The 22,217-nt window shown below is 37.5% G+C and overlaps 1 protein-coding gene across 2 annotated transcripts in view; it reads left to right on the top strand.

The window, feature by feature from the left end:
• gpc5c (glypican 5c) overlaps positions 1–22,217 on the top strand; it is a 114,742-nt gene that overhangs the window by 43,061 nt on the left and 49,464 nt on the right. The window contains exons 4-6 of one of the 2 annotated variants that reach the window (XM_059501304.1): positions 5,697–5,842; positions 7,303–7,362; positions 8,358–8,480. In XM_059501304.1, the coding sequence (XP_059357287.1) occupies positions 5,697–5,842; positions 7,303–7,362; positions 8,358–8,480 (329 nt within the window). The remainder of the gene's footprint in view (positions 1–5,696; positions 5,843–7,302; positions 7,363–8,357; positions 8,481–22,217) is intronic. The other variant, XM_059501305.1, reaches the window with a different exon arrangement.

Below are 22,217 nucleotides of genomic sequence, written 5' to 3'. Positions count from 1 at the left end.
GTACTTTAGCAATTTTTATCACCAGAGATTCTCAGAATTATGCCATTTGATGTACAGCACACATAATCAAGTTAGTAGCGCCAGGGATCTGAAACGGTTTGCACTGTAAGAAGAGTAGAGTGGAGATGCAAAGTTCACAAATAGATCACACACACAGAGATCATTAGTCAGCTGACTGTGTATGTGTGAGTATCAGCGTGGCCAAACAAAGCAGCCAGAGAATCACAGTTCAAGCACACACTCAAGCCAGACCTACATGAAAAACAAGCTGCTAACTGAACAGTGAAGCTGGCTTCTCCTCCCGTACTGGCAGAGCCACAGCCTGATTCTGAGCACTGTTTAATTCAACACTACTGAGACGCTCTCTGAAATTGTTCAAACAACACTGGCATTTAAAAAATAATTTTGGCATTTCCTCTTTTAACATGTGAAGCGGTGGTTAGATGTATTTTATTTGCAGTAGAAACATCAGTGCTCCTCTGTCATTGGTTTGACAGTCTGCACATTACCACCTGATTTAGATCAGAGTTTAGATTGGTGGAAGTGATCTATCTGTCTGTCTGTCCGTCCGTCCGCCCCTTCTATTGATCTGTCTATACGTCCGTTCGTCTATCAATCTGTCTGTCTGTCTGTCCGTCTGCCCATCTATCTGTCTGTCTGTCTGTCTGTCCGTCTATCGATCTGTCTGTCTGTCCGTCCGTCCATCTATCTGTCTGTCTGTCCGTCCGTCCATCTATCTATCTGTCTGTCTGTCCGTCCGTCTATCTGTCTGTCTGTCTGTCTGTCTGTCTGTCTGTCTGTCCGTCCGTCTGTCTTTCTGTCTGTCCGTCTATCTGTCTTTCTGTCTGTCCATCCGTCTATCTGTCCATCCGTCCGTCTATCGATCTGTCTGTCTATCGATCTGTCTGTCTGTCCGTCCGTCTATCTGTCTGTCTGTCAATTGATCTCTCTGTCCGTCCGTCTATCTGTCTGTCTGTCAATTGATCTCTCTGTCCGTCCGTCTATCTGTCTGTCTGTCGGTCTATCGATCTGTCCGTCTATCAATCTGTATATCTGTCTGTCCGTCCGTCTATCTGTCTGTCTGTTTGTCTATCGATCTGTCCGTCTATAGATCTGTCTGTCTGTCTGTCTGTCTGTCCGTCTATCGATCTGTCTGTCCGTCCGTCTATCTGTCTGTCTGTTTGTCTATCGATCTGTCCGTCTATAGATCTGTCTGTCTGTCTGTTTGTCTGTCTGTCTGTCTGTCCGTCTATCGATCTGTCTGTCCGTCCGTCTATCCGTCTGTCTGTCCGTCTATCGATCTGTCCGTCTGTCTGTCTGTCTGTTGATCTCTATTTGTCCATTTGTCTGTCTGCCTCTGGAGCAGATTCTTACATTAACAAACTTCATCACACACACCATCACCACACCGTGTAACTCAATACTCTCCCAGAGAGAGACTAACACAAACATGACGATTGAAGGAAAAGTCTGTCTTTAAAACAGACAGTCCTCTGAAAAAGATATAGATTGAGTGGTTGGCACATATAAAGATCACATGCCTTAGACTTCCTCATGGCGCACTGTAGTAAAACTGCAGCCAAACACCCACTACCAACAACAAATACACAGTCAGTCTGTTACCCAAGGACAGGCGCTCACAGCTCTCGCATGTGTCTTCCTCTGAGACTCCATCCACGTGGGATAAAGCACCATTCAGACCCCGTCTAATCACACCCGGAATATATCACACACTGGCATTTCGCAGATATTACAAGGACGGACAGGTGCACGCATACTTGCCAGTCAAGAGCAAACCTCTGCTTTCAACAGTAGGTAATTGAGTAACAGTTGACCAGTGGAATGACCCATTGTGTTTAGCGTCACAGATCAGGGTGTCGCTGAGGTCACTTCTGCCTCTCTCACATACCAGGGTTTTTACTGTTATTCAATTTTGTGCCGCTTCTGGTTGTCGACAAAACTCAGACATGCAGTCATGTGCAAGCGTCACCGAACAGCATCCATTAGGCTTATTAGTCCAAAAGTGCACATATTTGGAGAAATACTGGTATCTTTATACATGTTTACTTGATATTTGTTTACACAGAATCATCATTTCCATTAATTTTCCACTGATTTACGCAATCTGATGAGTATTAGCTGCTTCCAGCGCTGCCTGCCCGCTTGCATTTTCTAATGATATCTGATGATGAGCTTCCATATCTCTTCTGCGTTCAGTTCCATACATAAACCCATAGAAACTCTTCTACACATGAAACATGAAGCTAATTAACAAACAAATTACGATAGTATATGGATTGTATGTGATTTTCATGAGATTTGGGGTATTTTCATAATAATTAAGAACGTTTACATGAGAAATGCTAAGCTTATATATTATAAAAGGCTACAAATAACTTATTTTAACAACATTATATGACCAAAATCCACATTACATCACAATCAGAAGTCATTACAAACACTTAATGGTGGTTTGAAGTGAGACTTGAGTAGTAGTATTTATTTTATTTACAGTCTTATATAAGCTTGATGCTAATGTTAGCTCTAATTTGCCTGTAATCCTGCTGCAGTTATGTATTCTATCAGAAAAAAACCCGTAAAGTTGTATGAAAATGTTTTGTTTTCTAGAAAGACACTGTATAATAAGTGGATAAATGAATATTGGATCGAAGCAATGTGCATGGCCCAGGAGACCATAAGGAGTGAATAAAGATATTCAGTTTCACAATGTTTAACAATCTAATGTTTATGTTCACCTATACTGAACATAAACCTTTTTAGCTGTTATGTTGTATTTTATTTAATGTTGCATGTAAAAACATTAATGTTTGTTTCAGCCAGTTGAAGGGTGGGTATATTAATCAGGATGGTACCACTTTCGCCTGATTTTGAGCCATGAAAAACATTGCATACACGTTTAATGCCTATTTTCACATGCTTTCGATTCTTTAAATGATCTGTGTTGTTAAGACAATGGCATTTTTCTGTAATGTCAGTGGAAATGACACATTGGATGATTGACATTGACAGGTGAGTTAAGTGTCGAAGAAGTCACCTGTCAGCCATCAACTGTGCTAAAAAAGGGTTTTCAGAAAATATAAGTGTTTACACTACAAATGTGTTTTTGACCACCTCTGAGTGTTGATAAAATGAACAAATCTCAAAACAATCTGCGCCCCATTTACAGGAGATCTGGAGAAGGCCATTGGGTTCATTCAGGGCTGCAGACATTTAGTTTTTACCATCAGATCATCTGTCACGTTTTATAGAGCGAAGACTTTGCAGAACTTCTAAAATTAGCAAAGTCTTATAGGAAAAAAATTATTTCTGACTTTCTGAATGGAAAATAATTTGATACTGGACACTGGGAAACTTCCGGAGAGAAATTCCATCCATGCATAAAGAAGCTTGTGTAACTGCCTGGATCTCAGATTAAGAAGAGTTTCTTTTCACTTCACTTATGTATAAATTATTATTATTATTATTTTTTTTTTTATAATATGCAGAACTGCAGTTGATTTCTAATCTCACTTATAAAAAACTGACTAGGATGAAGAAAAGAAATGATCCGTTGAACAGTATAAAATGCATGATGGTTCAAGGATAACCGTTGTGTATTTGAGATACTCTGTCCAAAATCCACCGCTGGGTTTATTTGTGGGGAAACGATGGTTCCCATGCTGTTCGTCAAAAAGAAGGATGAAAAATATTTACAATAGAGGGTAAATCAATAAACTACACTGAATACAACAAAATCAAAACACAAATATTTTCCCAGCACTCCCACATTTTTGGCCGATATCCATGATGCCTCATTCTCTTTAGGCTCAAGGGCTTCAGAAAGTAAAAGAAAGAAACTGAATCGGTTTATTATTATTCATTAAAACTAATATTTAACACATGTCAGTGTTTAATAATGTTTAATAATGTAAGTATATTAAATGTACTTATAACAGGCCTCTTAAATATACTGTAATTTAATAAATGCTTAAATGCTCTTTTCCTTTAGCCTGGTATCGTGTCCAGAAAGATATCTGATTCTTACGAACTTCATGTGTGCGTGTGTTTTGAGTGAGCTGCTATTTGTGGATCTTGGAAATAAACGTATATGATTTTACTAACTTGTAGTGAACATATTGATTTAAAGACACTAAAAATTGTATTTTTAGTTTTTATTCAGGAGAATGAAGCTAAACTGTAAAGTTTTTGGAGCAGATGCCGTTTCATTGTTGGGTCTGAATCAAACCCTGCGCCCATTTTTGTGGTAGTCTAGTCATTTTTTTTTTTTTTGCACACAGCGGTAAAGGCCCTGTATCTCACTCTCAGATATTTTTAGACATTTTTAGATTTTACTCAAGACTTAGATTGTTATTGGGTATATAAATTAACTTTTCTACTAGTGAAGGCCACCCGTTTCAACCAAGTTTTCCAGGTTTTTTTTTTTCAAGTAATTTTAGCAGTTTTGTTTTTGAGGACTTAAGAAATTGGACATTTCAACTGTCATAAAAAGGTGCATGAAATGTACGTATTTTGACTTCAAAAAGATCACTTTAAATTGTCATGTTACTTGCCATTTCTTTGTTATTATTTTAATTTTTTTGTGAAAATTGTTTCTCCTGTCAGAAAAAAAGGTTCAAAGCTGTCACTGGGACGGTATACTAGGGTACAAAAGCTAAAAGGCCCTAAATGGTGCATATTTTGTACCATGTTAGTATCTATTCTAAAGTGCACATATTAGCACCCTTAGAAAATAATCCTGCCCCAGTGACAGTTTTGTACCTTTCTTTCTAATCTTACACCATTTATTTCAGTGTATTTATCCTGTAGAGTTGCACCTTGTTATTCATTCAGGTTTCAAAGCGAGTCACGGAGCGAAGACTGTCTTTTTCCTGTCCCCTATGTCCCCCTATATCCAGAGCAATGACAAATGATGTAAGAAATAAAGATTTATTAATGCCAAATGAAATTGTCATTATTAAAGGTGACTGATAGGAGAGGGCAGAAACTGAGGGTAATCATTTGGATCGCTGTAGTTGACTTTGTTGCTTTGACTAATGGACTGGTGACGTCTGCCGGAGCTTTTAGTGGGATGAAACTGCATTGATTAAATGTGTGTGTGAGAACGAGGAAGACACCGAGGTGAAGGAGGTGTAGATATAAAAGCAAATGCAAATTGAGATCCTGTGTTACAGCAATAGTCTATAATGAGAGAAACTGGCTTATAGACACACATTTGTTTTTCCATCAATTTTCCATTGACATTTGTTGTTATTAGGCTGAGCTAATTATATTTTTTCCCCCTAACCCTACACGACCCTCAAAGAATCCTTTCTGCATTTTTTGATTTTTTTTTTTCAGAAGTTATTCCGTTTGTTTATTAAGCTGTTTTCCTTGTGGAGACCATTGGCTGCTTCCCACAGTGTAACTGATTTCAGGTTTTTACTGTGCTTGAGGATATTTGATCCCCAAAATATAAGCAAAACCAGAGCCAGACACACATGCTCAAACACACACCACACACACACAGTGTCTCAGTCTGAAGTCTTAATCAATTCATTCATTCATGGCTTTAATGTGATCTGTTACTGTCTCCGCTTTTCCATTAGTTTCATTTATCACAGAGACCGACACACTTGCGTCATCCATTCTGTTTTCCTGAAGGGACAGAGCATAACCTTCTCTCATCTGTCTTTCAGGTGGATAAGGTATGTGGTCACTCTTCAAATGCTTCTTCAACCACAGTCAGGACGTTTCCTCCGACTTCAGTCACCCCTCCACCTGTCAACAGCTCACAGGATGTTCCAGGAGCCGATAAGATCGGCATGTTGACTCGCCTTCACAGGTTAGACTGGATCCCAAGACTCATTTATTGAAAAACCCTGTTTTTACTGCTCTTTGCTATTTAAAAGCCTTGAAGTAGAGTATCATAGATTTTTTTTTGGAACCCGAAGATCTGCCTGTAAATAATAAATTAGAGATGCACCAATATTGAAATGTATGTCCATCATTTCTACTATCAAACACACTTTTACAATCTGGCATAGAAAGACGTTATGACATGTATACTGAAATAAACCTTTATTATCTGTTTAAATAAGTTTAATCAGATCTATTCCAATAATAAAAGCACTAATTTTGAACAATATGGCAATGAACACTAATATATTGTGCATCTGTATTAAAAACTCCTCTGCTAGGCCAATGGTTCCTTGCTGCCTGAAATAAGAAACACGTCATGAAGTGTGTGTAAATATATATGCAATATATATGCAGGTACACATTCTTTGAGCAAACTGACACATATCCAATTGGCAAGTGTCTCTAAAGACACTGATTTAAAAATATGCTATCGGACATTTAACTAAGTGTCTTCAGACCCGTATCTTGAAGGTCCTCACACATGCTGCAGATAGCCCTCACTAAGTGGTAGGCTGGCAAGGACGGTGCTGTAGCTGGCACTGAGACTGCAGGAACAGAGTGGGATAAATGGATTAGTTTTTTTATTTTTCCGGTGTGCAGGAGTCAGTGGGGCAAAGGACAGCAAACACTCATCACTGTATGGATGACATCATCTCTATGCACTAAGAGCCTTGGAATTACTCTGGCTGGCAGGCCTGGAAATGTATCAATTAAAAATATACAGTTTCAAAGAATAGCTAAAGTGCTCCATCATTAAGAACAGAGGTCAGAACACAATGTTATACTTAGTTAAATAGAATAAATTATAATGGACTGCTAGGTTGTCTGTTACGTCCAAGTTGAACCTCCATCGACTTGAATAATGGAGCTTAACAGCAGGGTTCTGGAAGTAAAAATTCATCATTAATAGTTAATTTTAATGGGTGAATTTTAACAAAAGACAATGTTTTTGAAGCATTAAAGCAACATGAAACCCAGAATGATTCAATTATGTCATTAATTCCCTAAAAATGTTAAATAGATCTCTCTTTGTCTAATTTTCTAATACTTTTTGTTGTGATCTCAGTGACTGGTCTGGTTAAGTTTTAACCCTTGACATTTATTTCTGATGGAAAAGTGAGGGAAAAGTACTTCCTGAATCCACTTGGTTGAGTTTCATTGCTAGTGTGATGTAACACATCTTTCAGGTCTGGTTTGCATGTGCATGATTGATTTTTATTTCTCTGTGGTCATGATTTTTCTCTCCCTTTCTCACCATCACCCCTCCCCTGTTTTGTTGCCCTTTGGTTTCTTCCATCTCTCTGTTCCCCCCTCCAAACTGCTTGTCTCATCCTCCTCTGGACTGTTCCATTGTCATGTACTGGGGGGTTTGACCATTATCAGTTCACTCCCTCTGAAAACCTCCAAGAGCGATAGAGGTAGAACTCTGAAAAAGGTTGCACGGTAAGCATGAATAAATTTTACTAAAAAGTTGCATTTGTTTCTGATTATCTTTCTTAAAATTTTTTATCTGTGTGTGTACTTTCCTTGGGTAGTATAGGTTAGCTCCACCTCTTTTTACCCACTTACTACAGTTATCTTACCAGTTAGGGTGTTTTCACACTAGTATTTTTAATGAAAATCGTGACCTTTTGTCATTATAATTTGGTTTGTTTGGTTGCTGTGGAAGCTGAAAAGTTGTTCCCAAGTCTGACTATGGTTCATGTGGTTTCCCGTCTGATTCACATTTGGTATGAATGCAGTCAGGCCTAATGTTTGCATGTGAACCACTAATGTTAACACATAATTTGTTCAATATTGACTCTGGATGTTATTTAGAAACTGAAAACTGAATGGGTTTTTTTTTAGAAATGTGATCTAATGTGAGTGGGATTGAATCGAACTTGGGTTCAAATCAAGCAAACAAACCAAAGTGTGAAAAACAGGTTTAGTAATTAAAAAATTCTGGTTACCTGATTGGTTCCTTACTAAGCATGTGGCCTGTAACTGCCTACCTCCAGTTGTCTTTGTAGAGGTTGTCCTTGAAATAAATCCATCTTACAGTGGCACAAAATGCACACACTCATTCAATTTATATATATATATATATATATACACACACACACACACACACACACACACATTTGGACAGACAGTTTTCATTTCCATCTCTCCACCAGATCCATGTGACAGTGGCACACAATGCACACACTCATTTAATTTATATATATATATATATATATATATATATATATATAAATATATATATATATATAAATATAATATTATTTTTCATATACTTAAAGTGATATTATATAATGAAATACCGAAAATAGCCTTAAATATGTTCCTTAAACAATGGGTTCTTTGGGTTTTATCTTTCAAAACATTTAAAAACCTTAATGTTTCAAAATGTTACTTATCTGCATGTGGTGTTCATTTATTGATTTGTGTCATAGGGAGTTTACGGGGTATATCTCCCGGTATAAGTCTTTCTTCTCCATACTTCCGGAGGCGCTGTGCGAGGGAGAGATGGGCGTTGATGAGCTCATGTGTTGGAGCGGAGATGACGTAGTCAAAAGGTAAGCCATAAGACTCAAACCGCATAAAAGCCATATTAAATTATGTCTGCCCTGAGCACCTCAACCACTAGTATAACTCATATTTTAAGTGTAAATGCATTTATGCCACCCCTGAAAAGCATTACACTGAACAGTCTGTGTAAAGACTCCTAAATGCCACTTCAGAAGGATTTTGGGCACTTTTCAGCTTGACCAAGCTGGAAGACCAGCTTAGGTTAGTTTAAGTGTTTATTTTTTTTTTTTTAGCAATGCAAACCTGAATTATACAGTCGTAGGTTTGCCAGCTCCCATCTGGCTTGGGTCTGGTATGTGTATATGGGCTCTCAAGAACAAAGAAACACATCATTGCAAATAATCACTCAAGAAAGTACAGACGGAAAAGCCAAATGCACCCACAGAGCTCCTCCATTAACAAGAAATTACCTTTGGGCCACACCAACAGGCTCCTAATAGATTTCGAACAAATCAGTTGCCCCTCAGAGAGAAGTGTTTACTTTGAAAATGGATGTCTGGCTCCAGTTTCATGCCTCAGAAGATAACTCACGCTAACGACCAATGACAAACGACTTAACCGATGTAAGGTAACACAGAGGATTGCTGTTGCATTAACAGCCAGGAGACATTGAGGTTGCCAAGTTTTGATTTCTTTGTTTTTCCCTGTGATCTCTCTCCCTCTCTCTCAAGTCTTTCTTCTGGTCTCAAGTGATTTGGGGTAGTTGTACAGTGCCAAAGCTGTTTTGTGGTGTTTGTGGCCCAACGAAAGTCTCTTTCTCTCACATGCATCACTCTCTCATTCTCAGAGAGGTCACACGGCAAACGACGATCTGTATTTCATTTGCCCGCTGGCTTCACTTCTTAAGCACCATCAGAGAACATGCAATTATGACAATATTCTCTCTTTCTCTCCCTCACTCGCACTCTTTCCGTCTCCTCATACCCAAATGTGGTTGCCCTACCTTCCATCGATCTCTATAGCAACCAACCAAATTCAGACTATCAACAATCCAGCGCAAAAGAGAAAGACTGATAGAAAAACCTGTATTTTGCTCTCCTCCTTGTTAATGCCTTTATTAAAAGTACTGGTGGTACCATAGTGTTAGATGGTAATATTATGGTATACTGTCGTACTGAATGATTTGTATTGTGGTGATATTGGTCAAAAGTATCAGCTTTATAGAACTTTAAGCTTTTGCTTTCTGCTTTCTGTGGGGAGGAAATTATGCACTGGTGAATCATTCCCATAACACCAGGCTTGTGTATTAAAGCAAACAGGGTTGATTTAGATTTCTTGTTGACTTGGAGCAGCATGTAATGACTGTGATCTACAGTAAAAACACACTCTCTACTGCAGTCCAAAAAAAAGGGTTGTCTTTTCTTCATCCCTTTTTCTGTCTGACTTTTTTCTTATTACACAATTAATCAGTCTTTGAAATTTGGCCTAACAATCTGTGTTTCCACCAGAACAATCTGTCTGCTAGCGAGATGCAGAAGAGATTAAATACAAGATATTTGTCGCATTTTGTGCCTATTTGGAATTCATGTAAATGTCAAGACTTGTTTAGACCAGGTAGAAAACTTTTTTTATAGTAGTTTTAGCTTTTTAGCAGTTCACCTTAAATCACCCAGGGTCTCTGTGACTCACTTTGGATGCTCTTTCACATTTGGGTTGGCATTACTCCACTTTGTGTCTTGCTAAACTTTCATATGTTGATCAGATGTGTAGTGTAATGTAGTGGCTGAGGCTATAAGTTCAAATCACAAGGGACATTCTATAAGCCATCAACGCACTGTTCTTATGGACAGTCCTTACTTGAGTAAAGTGTGTTAAAGTACACTAAAACATGTTGCAAGAGTGCTACAGTACTTAACAGTTTCTACACAGCGGATCTTCCCTCTCCACTCTGGTCTCCAAGCTAGACTGGCGAATAGAGTGATTGATAATCTCAAATTCCAGTTTAGATTGAGTTTAGATGTAGATTGATCCTTTTATCTGAGATGTGATCCCTGCTGGTCTCAGAACTCGAGTCCAAACTGAATAAGATTGAAGATAAGGTAACTCCCATGAACCAGATTATTTGAAGTCTTCCATCTCTGTATATCAGCACTGAATTTTGGACTCAACTATCATGCTTTTAAGACCATTCTTTTTATTTATTTTTTTAACCTTCAAAGTAAACATTCACTGGTAAAACATCTACTTTACAATATTTACTATACTATACTATACTATACTATACTATACTATATTTTCTGTTCATCTTTTATATTATACTTTGGATACATGATGCCCACACATGATATAATATCTATTATAATACTGTATATACATAGGGGGAAGTCGTGGCCTAATGGTTAGAGAGTCGGACTCCCAATCGAAATGTTGTGGGTTCGAGTCCCGGGCCGGCAGGAATTGTGGGTGGGGGGAGTGCATGTACAGTTCTCTCTCCACCTTCAATACCACGACTTAGGTGCCCTTGAGCAAGACACCGAACCCCCAACTGCTCCCCGGGCGCCGCAGCATAAATGGCTGCCCACTGCTCCGGGTGTGTGCTCACAGTGTGTGTGTGTGTGTGTTCACTGCTCTCTGTGTGTGCATTTCGGATGGGTTAAATGCAGAGCACAAATTCTGAGTATGGGTCACCATACTTGGCTGAATGTCACTTCACTATCACTATAAATACATATAAAAAAAGATGTTTTGCCATTTTTAATGGATGTTGTCAATGGAGCATTTTGCTAGAAGGCAGGGGCGTAGATTACGCGGGGGACGTGTCCCCCCCACTATTATCATCACGGAAATTCGTCCCCCACACTTTTTCGGGCAAATGTGTTCGTATAGAGGTTTTCAAGAGCTGGTGTGAATAAATATAGATTTAAACTCAAAGAGACAGGATAGTTTGCACATGACCTGATATTTTTTCGGACCGAGAAGGCGAGATGAACATAACAGAGCGCTAATCTCTCCTGCAGTGTGTGTGTGTGTGTGTGTGTGTGTTTGTGTTTCATTCATACTCAAAACCGGAGGGTCGCTCTCGCGCAGAAAGTCATATCAGGAAACTCCTAATATGGACAACAACAGCGTCCAGCTATCGTTGTATGAAAACAGTTATTTTCTGTTTTGTTTTTTTTTCAAGTCCAAAAAAATCTCCAGCAGGTGATTAATAAAGTATATGAACAATGCAGTGCTAATTGACATAGCATTTATTACAGTATAGAAACTATTCTGCCTTATTATGTGATAAAAAAAAATGTTTGTAATATATAAACAAATCATTATTCTTTGTTATTGTCCAGCATTTATAGATTTCTAAGCCAACTAAAAGCTAGAAATTAGAGAAAATTTCAGAAATAATTCTGATATTCTGATTTGTTGCTAAAAAACAAACAAACAAACAAACAAACAAAAACTTGTATTTTGATAATGTTGAAAACAGCTGAGTATAATTCTTTCAGGTTTCTTGGATGAATAGAAAGTTTTATCTGAAATATGAATAGAATTATCTGAAATAGAAATCTCTTGATGTCTTTATCATCACTTTTGATCAATTTAAAGAATCCTTGCTAAATACAAGTATTAATTTATATCATTTATTTAACAAAACAAAACAAAAAATTATACTGACTAAGCTTTTGACTGATATAGTGTATAATGTTGCAAAAGCTTTTTATTTCACATAAATGCTGATCAGTGGATCCTTCTATTCATCAAAGAATGCTGAAAAAAATTTACTCATCTGTTTTAAATATTGATAATCAGCATATTAGAATGATTTCTGATTAATGTGACACTGACAATTCACCTTTGATCACAGGGATACATTGCATTTAAAATATATTCAAACAGAAAACAGTTATTTTAAATAGTATAAATATTTCACAATATTACTGCTTTTGCTGTACTTTGGATCAAATAAAGGCAGGCTTCGTGAGCAGAAGAGACTTCTTTCAACTCTTCAACTTCTCAAAAAACTGTTGACTAGTAGGCTATATAGATTACAGAAATGTTATATCGTAATTTTTTATATACATATATACATATGTATATATACACCCCTGCTAGAAGGTGACAATATTACAACTGCATTGGTTTCTAGCTTATTGCTTTTCTTGGTTATAGACAGTTAGAGTAAAAACTCTAGATTTGGGTGTGTTTATGTAGCTTAAAAGTGGCATAGTTCACTCAAAAATAAAAAAAGGTGTTCATTTACTTAGCCTCATGTCTTTACAAACTTGTGTTACTTAGAAACAAACAAAGATATGAAAATTTCTCAACGCTTTTTGTCCTTCCAGTGAAAGTAAAAGAGGTATTTATTTATTTTTATTAGATGTGGGCTTGGAACTTGGATCAGGAGTAAATTGTGACAAAATTTAAATTTTGGGGTGAACTCCCCCTGTAAGTTTTATTCATGCTGACAGTGATTTCATTGCTGTACTGTTTTCTATTAAAAAGTAAGTGAACTTCACTGTTTCCTCTCCCATTGGTAGTCATAGCTCATTTACTTGAAGAAATCAGCTCAAATTAATCACTAATATTCATTTTTCAGAAAGTGGAAGCCAGAGAGAGGTAGCTAGACATAAAAAATAGACAAGATTGAAAGACTATAGTGAATCCAATGAAGTGAGCACCTCTGAAGGTGAGGGTCGTCCTGCAGAAGAATGCAGGGAGGTCTCTCAGGGGCCACTGTGCTGAATCTGGGTCCCCCACGGCCTGGAGCCGGAACAAAGGGCCTCCTGTGAGCTCTGTGTGGGAAACAGTAGAGGAGAGAATCCCAACGCCCAGCCTGGGAATGTGCCCTCTAAATACATGGAGCAAAACCCATACAGAGAGAATAAATATTGCACACACACATGGATGTCTCTTTCTCTGTAATTGTGTCACATTCGCTCCATCAGTCAGATGTACGTGAAGGTTCATGTTCATGCACAGATGACTTCAAAGCATGTCAGATGGGATGGTGATTTGAATTATCATTTGTTTTCAGCTCTTTCATGCTAGGCTTCTGGAAATACTCAAAGGCAGATATCAGACACGAAACGGCGACAATGCGAGCATGTTTTTGCCTGCATGTGGATCTGTCCATACGTGTCCGTTCTCTGGTCCTGGTTCTGGAGGACTCTGGGATGTTTGATCAGAGATTCTGAATGCCACAGATTTTTATGCCCACACGATAAACCAGTTGTTTACCATTCAGACATCTGGAAACCATTCAGTCAGCCTGATCTGCTCTCTTTCTCTCTCTCTCTCTCTCTCTCTCTGCTTCCTTCTTTCCTCTTATTCAGTATCTCAGTGCCTTGTTCTGTCTCTTCCTCTGTGTGTGGCCTTCATCCACAGATCACACACACCAGTGAGACACAATTAAAGTTGTCTTTCCTGAGGACCGCCGTGGTGTTGATCATTTTGATTTTGTGTGTGGGTTGATGGAAATGCTAGAAATGGTGAGAAATGTCCTTCCTTTAGATTAAAACATGTTTGTTTAGAGATGTTAGCAGATATTTATTTACAGCACTTATGTATTTTATTTATTTATTTAATGTGAATTAATCTCAGTAATCATATAATCAGTAATTATACATGTTGAATTTCCATCGTTATTTTAATTTTATCTAAAATTTTATCTAAAAACCAAGATTAAGCATTATATGATGCAGAATTTAATTTAATTTAATTTAATTTAATTTAATTTAATTTAATTTAATTTAATTTAATTTAATTTAATTTAATTTAATTTTTATTTTATTTTATTTTATTTTATTTTATTTTATTTTATTTTATTTTATTTATTTTATTTTATTTTATTTTATTTTGTCAAATGACTACATGCTGTTTATAGTTAGTTCATATTAATATCTATATTTAACTTTTAAGAAAAGAGCATTTTTGGGTTTGGGTCAGTAATTATAATTAGCTTTATTTAAAAGCAGTAGAAGCCTTTGGGATGTCCTCACTTGGATAACTAATTGAATGTGTATGTGTGAGTGTGTGATAAGTGGTCATATTTAATAACGTAAGTCGAGACAGCTGAGTGCACCCTGGGATAGAGGACACCCAACCCATTCCCATGACCCACATACATACACTGTGGACCAGAACACACACTCACAAGCAAGTTGTGAGTTGGTTATTGTCTTTAGTGGTCACTGCAGTGTCATAATGACATATAGACAGAAAGAGAGTAAAACGTTGCTTTCCATCACCTTTTTAGATTGTTTTCTGAAGGAAGGCTGTAAAATTAGCTTTAATTGGTTGTTTTCTTGGTTGATTAGTCCTGACGAGAGTCTTTGTGGTTGCCTGTCTGCTTGTTGCTTTTTTCTGGCATCTATATTTGCTTTGTTCTAATTAACAACACTGTTCTCACGTCTTTGTTAAGCTCTGTGCTCTAGAACCCATGAGACTCGCACGTTCTGGAACGTGCTTCTGGCGAAAGGACAAAAACAATCCTCCCCTTATATAAGACCCTGAATTTAATTATCTGAATCAATCCGGGGAGGGACACAGACAATTCTATTCCACATTTCATTCCATAGACGCCTGGCTGAATCAGATCTGATAACATCACCTCGGGGCCCTTCAGAGGCGATCGACAAATGGTGTTGAAAATCAGAAGTTGTACAAGAGATGGGCGAGACATTACAGACTCATCAATGCTGGGACTGTAGGGCAGACGCTGAGTGCATTTGGGAGTTGGTCAGTCTGGTTGGATTTTTGACCTCGTAGAGAGAGAGAGGAAAAACAAGAGGAAAATCTGTTGAATATAACATGCCAACATTTTTATCATTTTCAGTTGGCCAGACCAGAAACATTTCCCCTGGCTGGATATTGGCCACATGTTGTCTTGTTAACAATTATTGAATGAATGTTTTGTTTTCAACAAAATATATTTGTCAAGTGAGCTTGAATGGTTCAAACAGACGAAGATGATTTCCCATCTTTTCCAGGCTGGTTTATGAAGGTACTGATCTAGCTGTTTAAGGTTGAGGGTTTATTATTATTTTGGCAACTTTACTCGTCATGTGTCTTTTTCCATGCTGAAATATTTAAGTATCATTTTGCAATGAAGTTCAATTTGTTAACATTAAATAATGCCTCAGGTAAACAGTACTTTAGAGCAACTTACAAATGAGGACAGTGGAAGCAATCAAAAACAACAAAAAGAGCAATGATATATAAGTGCTATAACAAGTCTCAGTTATTTTAAACACAGTACACGTAGCAAGGGCTTCTAAATAATATAATAAATAAAAAGAAAACAGAATAGAAAGAATAGAGCAAGCTAGTGTTAGAGGTCTTTACACACACACACGCACGCACGCACACACACACACACACACACACACACACACACACACAATTGCATAATAAATGAAAAGAAAATAGAATACAAAAAGATTAGAAAGGTAGTTAGATTTTTGTTTTTTTTAAAGAATAGAATTAGAATATTCTATTCTATTAGTATTAGCCTTAGTTTGCATGTGTTTCCCATTATTGTGAATCCAAGTACATATATTTATGCTGCCAGTATATTTGCAGCTTAGATGTGGCTTCTGTGCAGTGTAAAACAGCACTAAACAGGCTCACAATGTCATGAGGGTCCCCCACATAGTGGCCCCCCACTTGCAGTGGTTCTGATGCTGGGAAGGAAATGTTGAGGTTAGACCTCTTAGAAACTCAACTGAATAACCATTTCATTTGTTTAACTGAAAGACAGGACTTTGTTTCCCATAGCCACCATGTTGAGCATTACAATTTCCCCCATTCATTTTTCAAGGGACGGACCAATAAATTCAACTGCATTACATCATCTATTCCACTTTTCTCCAAGTCACATGGAGCTCTTGCATTTCGCACAGAACAGCATAGCTATGAATCAAAGGAGTGATGATGCGGTGAGAAAAGAGCGAGATGAACAGCAAACAGTGAACTGTATGTCATCAAACAGCATCTTGGAAATCAAATAAATACAAGAGACGGGGATCAGAAGTGAGCCCCGGAGGAGATGAAAGGGATCAGTTTTCTGACACTTCCCGTGGGCAGATCAGAGAGCCAGAGCTGCAGGCCCTGAGAGGGGAGCGTCTCAGGGTCTCTGGGAGATACTCACAGGCCTCCTCCAGAGCGCTGACCTTAAAGACGCTTTCTGTTCCTGCTTCTGCTCGCTTCATTAGCTTTGAGGAGACGGGAAAGAAAGATTAAGAAGATGGTGGAGAAATATGTATTATAGTTTTTCTGAAAATAACAGCTTAGAGCAGTGTGAATGTCCAGCTTTATTCTAAGTTTATAAGTTAAATTTTTAAAAAGCTTGTTAGAGACAAAATGTTCTGGTGGAGGAAAGCAGCTTCCAAAATACAACGCTTGCTGATGACTAAAGAGGTTACTAGTTTAGGTGGCCAAGGTGGTTGTTTCACCAAGAATTGCTTGCTTTCTCTATTCTCCCCATCTTTTCAAAGCTAATGAAGCTAAGTTCAGCTGGTGAAGCAGGTTGACGAAGGTAGATATGGTTAAATTGGTTTGCCAGCCTGGTGTGGTCCAGAACCCCCCCCCCCCCCCCCCCCAAAAAAAAACAGTGGCATAACAACATCGCATGGTCCAAAAACCAACATATATTGATGACCAACAAGGTAGTGGTTAAGCCTGCTTAGTGGTTAAGCCAGTTAAGAAGCCTGGTGAGATACCATCGGCTAGTGTAATACAAGTCAGGACTATTGGATATTTCTGGATATTTCAACATGACAGTCTATTTTTTCCCTCCACTTATTTTTCCTTTATCATCACAGTTAGTAAAGCAAAATGTTGATAGTGAAACTGATTTAACAAGGTAGCCTTGCTGGTTTGCTAGTTAAGAGTCCTATAAGGAACATTAGCTTTCTGTTCAAAAATAGTCTGACCTGGTCAATTAAATGATAAATCTCTTTATTTTTTTGTTTCCTTTCTTCTTTTTCTTCTTCCTCCTTTCTTCCAGCTTGATTAAGTTAAGTTAGTTAACAAGCATGGTGAGAACACTGACATGCCATCATCATGTTGTCCAGAATCCAAAACAACAACAGCATATATTCATAACCAATAAAGTACCTTAACCAAGTTACGAAGCCAGGTGGGATACCATCTACTTGTGTAAGGCTAGTGTAGATTTAGTTGGTAAACTAAACATTCATTAGGAAAACAGTGTGTCAATAATGCAAAATGAGAGTTAAAGGCAGTTCATGATTGAATTCAGTGATGTCATCATCTCAGTTCAGTTTAAATAGTATCTGTGCAATCATTTGCAATCAAGTCAACGATATCGCTGTAAATGAAGTGACCCCAACTAAGCAAGCTAGAGGCGACAGCGGCAAGGAACCAAAACTCCATCGGTGACAGAATGGAGAAAAAATCTTGGGAGAAACCAAGCTCAGTCGGGGGGCCAGTTCTCCTCTGACCAGCTCAGTCGGGGGGCCAGTTCTCCTCTGACCAGACGAAACCAGCAGTTCAATTCCAAGATGCAGCAAAGTCAGATTGTGCAGAAGAATTTTAGACTATTCTCTTTTTTTCCCATTGTTGTTTCCTTCCTCACAGCTAAATTATTAAGAGAAGCATGTTGAAAAGTAGCCATACTGGTGAAACTAGTTAAGAAGCCTTGTGAGGGCACCAACATCCGATGATGACCTCCAGCATCTTAAACACAGGTCTTTTCAACTGGGAGTTGAGGAAAAAATAAAGAATCAAGGGAGGATAGAGTAGAAGAAGAGACGTTACGAAACAAAAGCTCATATTTGTTTTTGCAGGGTTAATGAAAGGCTCGTCCCAGCAGTGTCCTTGACCTCCTCCTCCTCCACCCTGCTTTGTATGACTCAAACACTGATGTCGTCTCACCGTCTGCATGAGCCTGAATCTTTCTCCAGACAGCTTCACCCTGAGACACACACACACACACACACACACACACACACACACACACACACACACACACACACACACACACACCATCTACCAGATGGGCTCCAGAAACACCATCCTGCCGCCCCGTCTTACCGTCTGAAGACACATTCCTTTATTTTACAAGAGTTACGACTCTCGGGATACTCCATGGGTCTGTCCTCCTTCCAGCATGCCTCCGTTTATCCCAAATAATTAACGATGGCAGACCGAACGTGACTCTTTTTGCTCTCTGAGGATTTAGTGGAGCAGAGCAGGTCTTTCTCTCTCTCTCTCTCTCTCTCACACACACACACACTCACACGGATTTGAGATTATCACACACACAGAATGCACTTCGAAAGCATTCTGCTTTCTCTTCCTGGCAGTGCATTTAATGGAACTCTAATGCACTAATCTCTATTTTATAACTTTTATAACTCTTTTATAACATCATGGCAATGACTTTTGCATGAGCAAACACCTCTCATTTTTTACTAAATAGAATTTTTGTTAATTATTGTAATACTTTTAACAATGCATTATTTTTATTTTGTTATTATTATATTATTATTGTTTACATTTTTAATTTTGTTATGTATTATTATCATTTTACTTTACATTGTACTTTTTTTAAGGTATAACTGGAGGTGGAGATATTTGGGTGTGCACCTGGCTGTAAGTGCAGCCAGCTGTCTGTGTGAGTTCCATGTGGCATTCGTCATGCATGTCCTGTTATTCTCAGAGTTTATGTTCAGTCGCTCACATAAACAGAAATAGCTGAATGGTGTGTGGCCTTTTAATCTTGGAACCTCATTTTCTCTGTTCGGATCGAAGAGAAGGTTCTCAAGATTTGTATGAATGCATATGCATATTTGTGTATATACCATGTTTTTGCATCGTAGGAAATGACTATGGTTAGATTTGTAGCTTCTTCAGATTTCTGTTGGTAACTGCGTATAATAATTATTAAAAAAAATAATAATAAAAAAAACATTTTAACGTATGACCCCATTATCCACAATACACACAATGAACAATATGTCTTGGAGGGGATTTTCCAGACCTGAAATCAATTAAATGAATTCTGTGCACTGCCTTTCCCACAATTACCGCAACACGCATCACTTCATCTTAACAAATTCAAGAATTATTGGATGATCTACAGCAGACCAGATTCTTAAAAAAGTCTTGGTGCTGATATTAGTATTCATGAATGTTCTTAGCCTCGTTTAGTAACTATTTTGACATAATTGCAGGGAATGTGTTAAAAATTGATACTGATAAAATTTACACTTTTCATTGTTTAACTAATAGATGTAAATTGTTAAACTAATAAACACATTTAATAGTGTAAATGGAAGTATGTGTTGTTAGTTCAAACCAGCTTATGATTTCTAGTTCAGTTTAGTTAATTTGCATTCAAATCAATTTTTTCCCCAAGTTCATATTGTTGCACTATTTCCTCCCTGCATGTGGATCCTGTATTCCATATCTCTTGTATTTTTTATAGTTCTATTTTTAACACAACATCCACAACATCTACCATAATGGGGTTGTGTCTTCAGTAAAAGAGTCGACCTAGAACAGAGCAGGTAACTTTCGTCATATACAGATGGTTTTAAAGATCACACACATAGACTACAATTCACAAAACATAGTTTCGAAATGATGGGCTCTTTTAGTGCTTGTGTTGTGAGTGCCATCTGCTTGCGTGTTAAAGTTTGTCTCTGGAAGTGTGCGTGTGTATTTCTCTGAACTGTGAGACAAACAGGTGTGTCTGTGAGCAGGTTTGTGTCATTTGTGCTGGTTGTACTTGTTTCAGAACTGAGATAACAGAGGGACACCTGTCCAGCCAAGAAGCTCAGTTTACAAAAGAGAGGAACAAATTGATTTAAAAATGGTTACAGACAGTCTCTCAAGAACAGAAAAGAGCTGGACATCAGTTATTGGATAATTTGGACAAAATTCAAGCTGCTGTTTGAATGGTTTGAAAGTCATAGACTGTGAAAATCTAACTTTAAATGTGGCACCAACCCTTTCATAAATTTTTGTACATAAACTTTTAATAGACTTAATCTGTGAAGGGTTGCTCTTTATTGCAGTAATAACTAGCATGTCTGCTGCTGGGAATTGTGTATGTAAACCTCAAAGAAGAGCCTATACTGCCATCCACAGGCTAAAATATAGACTCAAAAACGGTATGGACATTACTGCATAAAAATAAATCACTTTTGTATCTTAATACATTACAGTATATACTGTATATACATTACCATTAGAAGAAGTCTCTTATCCTTGTTAAGGCTGCATTTATTTGATAGATTTGATAAATATTACAATTAAAATTACTGTTCTCTATTTTAATAGATTTTAAAATATAATTTGAGTTTAAGCTGTATTTTCAGCATCATTACTCCAGTCTTCAGTGTCACATGATGCTTCAAAATTTGGTGCTCAAGAAGCATTTCTTATTTTTAATGTTGAAAACAATTGTGCTGCTTAATATTTTTGTGGAAACTGACTTTTTTCAGGATTGTTTGAAAGTTCAAAAGATCAGCTATTACACACACACACACACACACACACACACATATGAAACAAAAGTAGACTATATATGAACATAAACAAAAATGCATCGGTTTTGATCTATTTATTGCAGCCTTAATGAATAAAAGTATTTTTTTCTATCTTTAAAAAATCTTATTGACCCCCAAATTTTTAAGGGAAGTGTAAAGAATAGTTTATTATTTACATAATATACAATGATATATAATGTTTTCATATATGAGGACTTTCTCTCGCTCTCCATTTCTCTTTTTTTCATCATCCTGGATGTACTCACATTCACACACCTGTCAGTACATCTGGACGTCTTTTGCTAATGACGCTTTCTGGAAAACATTGCAATAAAATATAGAATGTAAATCAAATTATTTACCACTAGATGGCAAGATATGACCGTTACACTATCACAGAGCACTGAGAAAAGTTCATTAGGTACTTTTGTGTGTATATTTGAAATATTTGTTGGAGTTGTGGTCTTGCAATATTTATTTGTGATATGTTATGCCTTGGTTCCTATGATAAAGACACCAGAATCTTTTTTTGAACCCACACTTTTAAAAATAAAGGTCCTGTGTTGACATTTATGGTTCCATGAAGAAACTTCTATGGAACCTTTCCTTTGCACTAAAGGTTCTTTGCAGTGGAAAACAGTTCCTTAGATTATTAAAATATTCTTCACAATAAGAATAAATGTTTTTTTAAAGAAATAATAACTAAAGCAAATAACTTTTTTTGTTACCTGACAAACATCACATGTGCTGTTCTAGCGGGTGTCTAGCCAGCCATTTTCTGAAACCTCTCTGCATTACGTGTGTGTTTGTGTGTGTGTGTTTTTAATGAGTTTGTTTTTGTCTGACCTGTTCGTTGTCGCCCAAGACAGATGGTTCTGAACTTGAGAGGTGTTAGGAGGCATGCATATGTCCATGTGTTTAATTCAGCGGCCCTCTGCCAAATTTGCCCTCAGTCATAACATTTTGGCCACTCAGCGTCTGGCATCAGCCAGTGCCAGCTTGAAGCCACTGGCATCACTTTGATGCTGGCACAAGCTGTGCACATCTGGCCTGTTGTTACTAAAGGCCTGTTGTCTCTGTCATAACTTCTGCTTCTGCAAATAAATTGCAAAACAGTGAACATGTTGAGGTGTAAATGCACAATGTCACATATATTTGGTGTGTTTTTGTTGACAAGGATTTTACTCTGTACTAAAGCTAGATTTCATTGTATAGATACATTTGGATTCAAATCGGCTGTGTGCATTGATAGTTTGTTATTGATCTGCATGA

Source organism: Carassius carassius, chromosome 20 (genome assembly GCF_963082965.1).
Source record: "Carassius carassius chromosome 20, fCarCar2.1, whole genome shotgun sequence".
Taxonomy (NCBI): Eukaryota; Metazoa; Chordata; class Actinopteri; order Cypriniformes; family Cyprinidae; genus Carassius; species Carassius carassius.
Note: the sequence above shows the minus strand (reverse complement) of the source record. Positions and strands in the feature narration are given on the sequence as shown.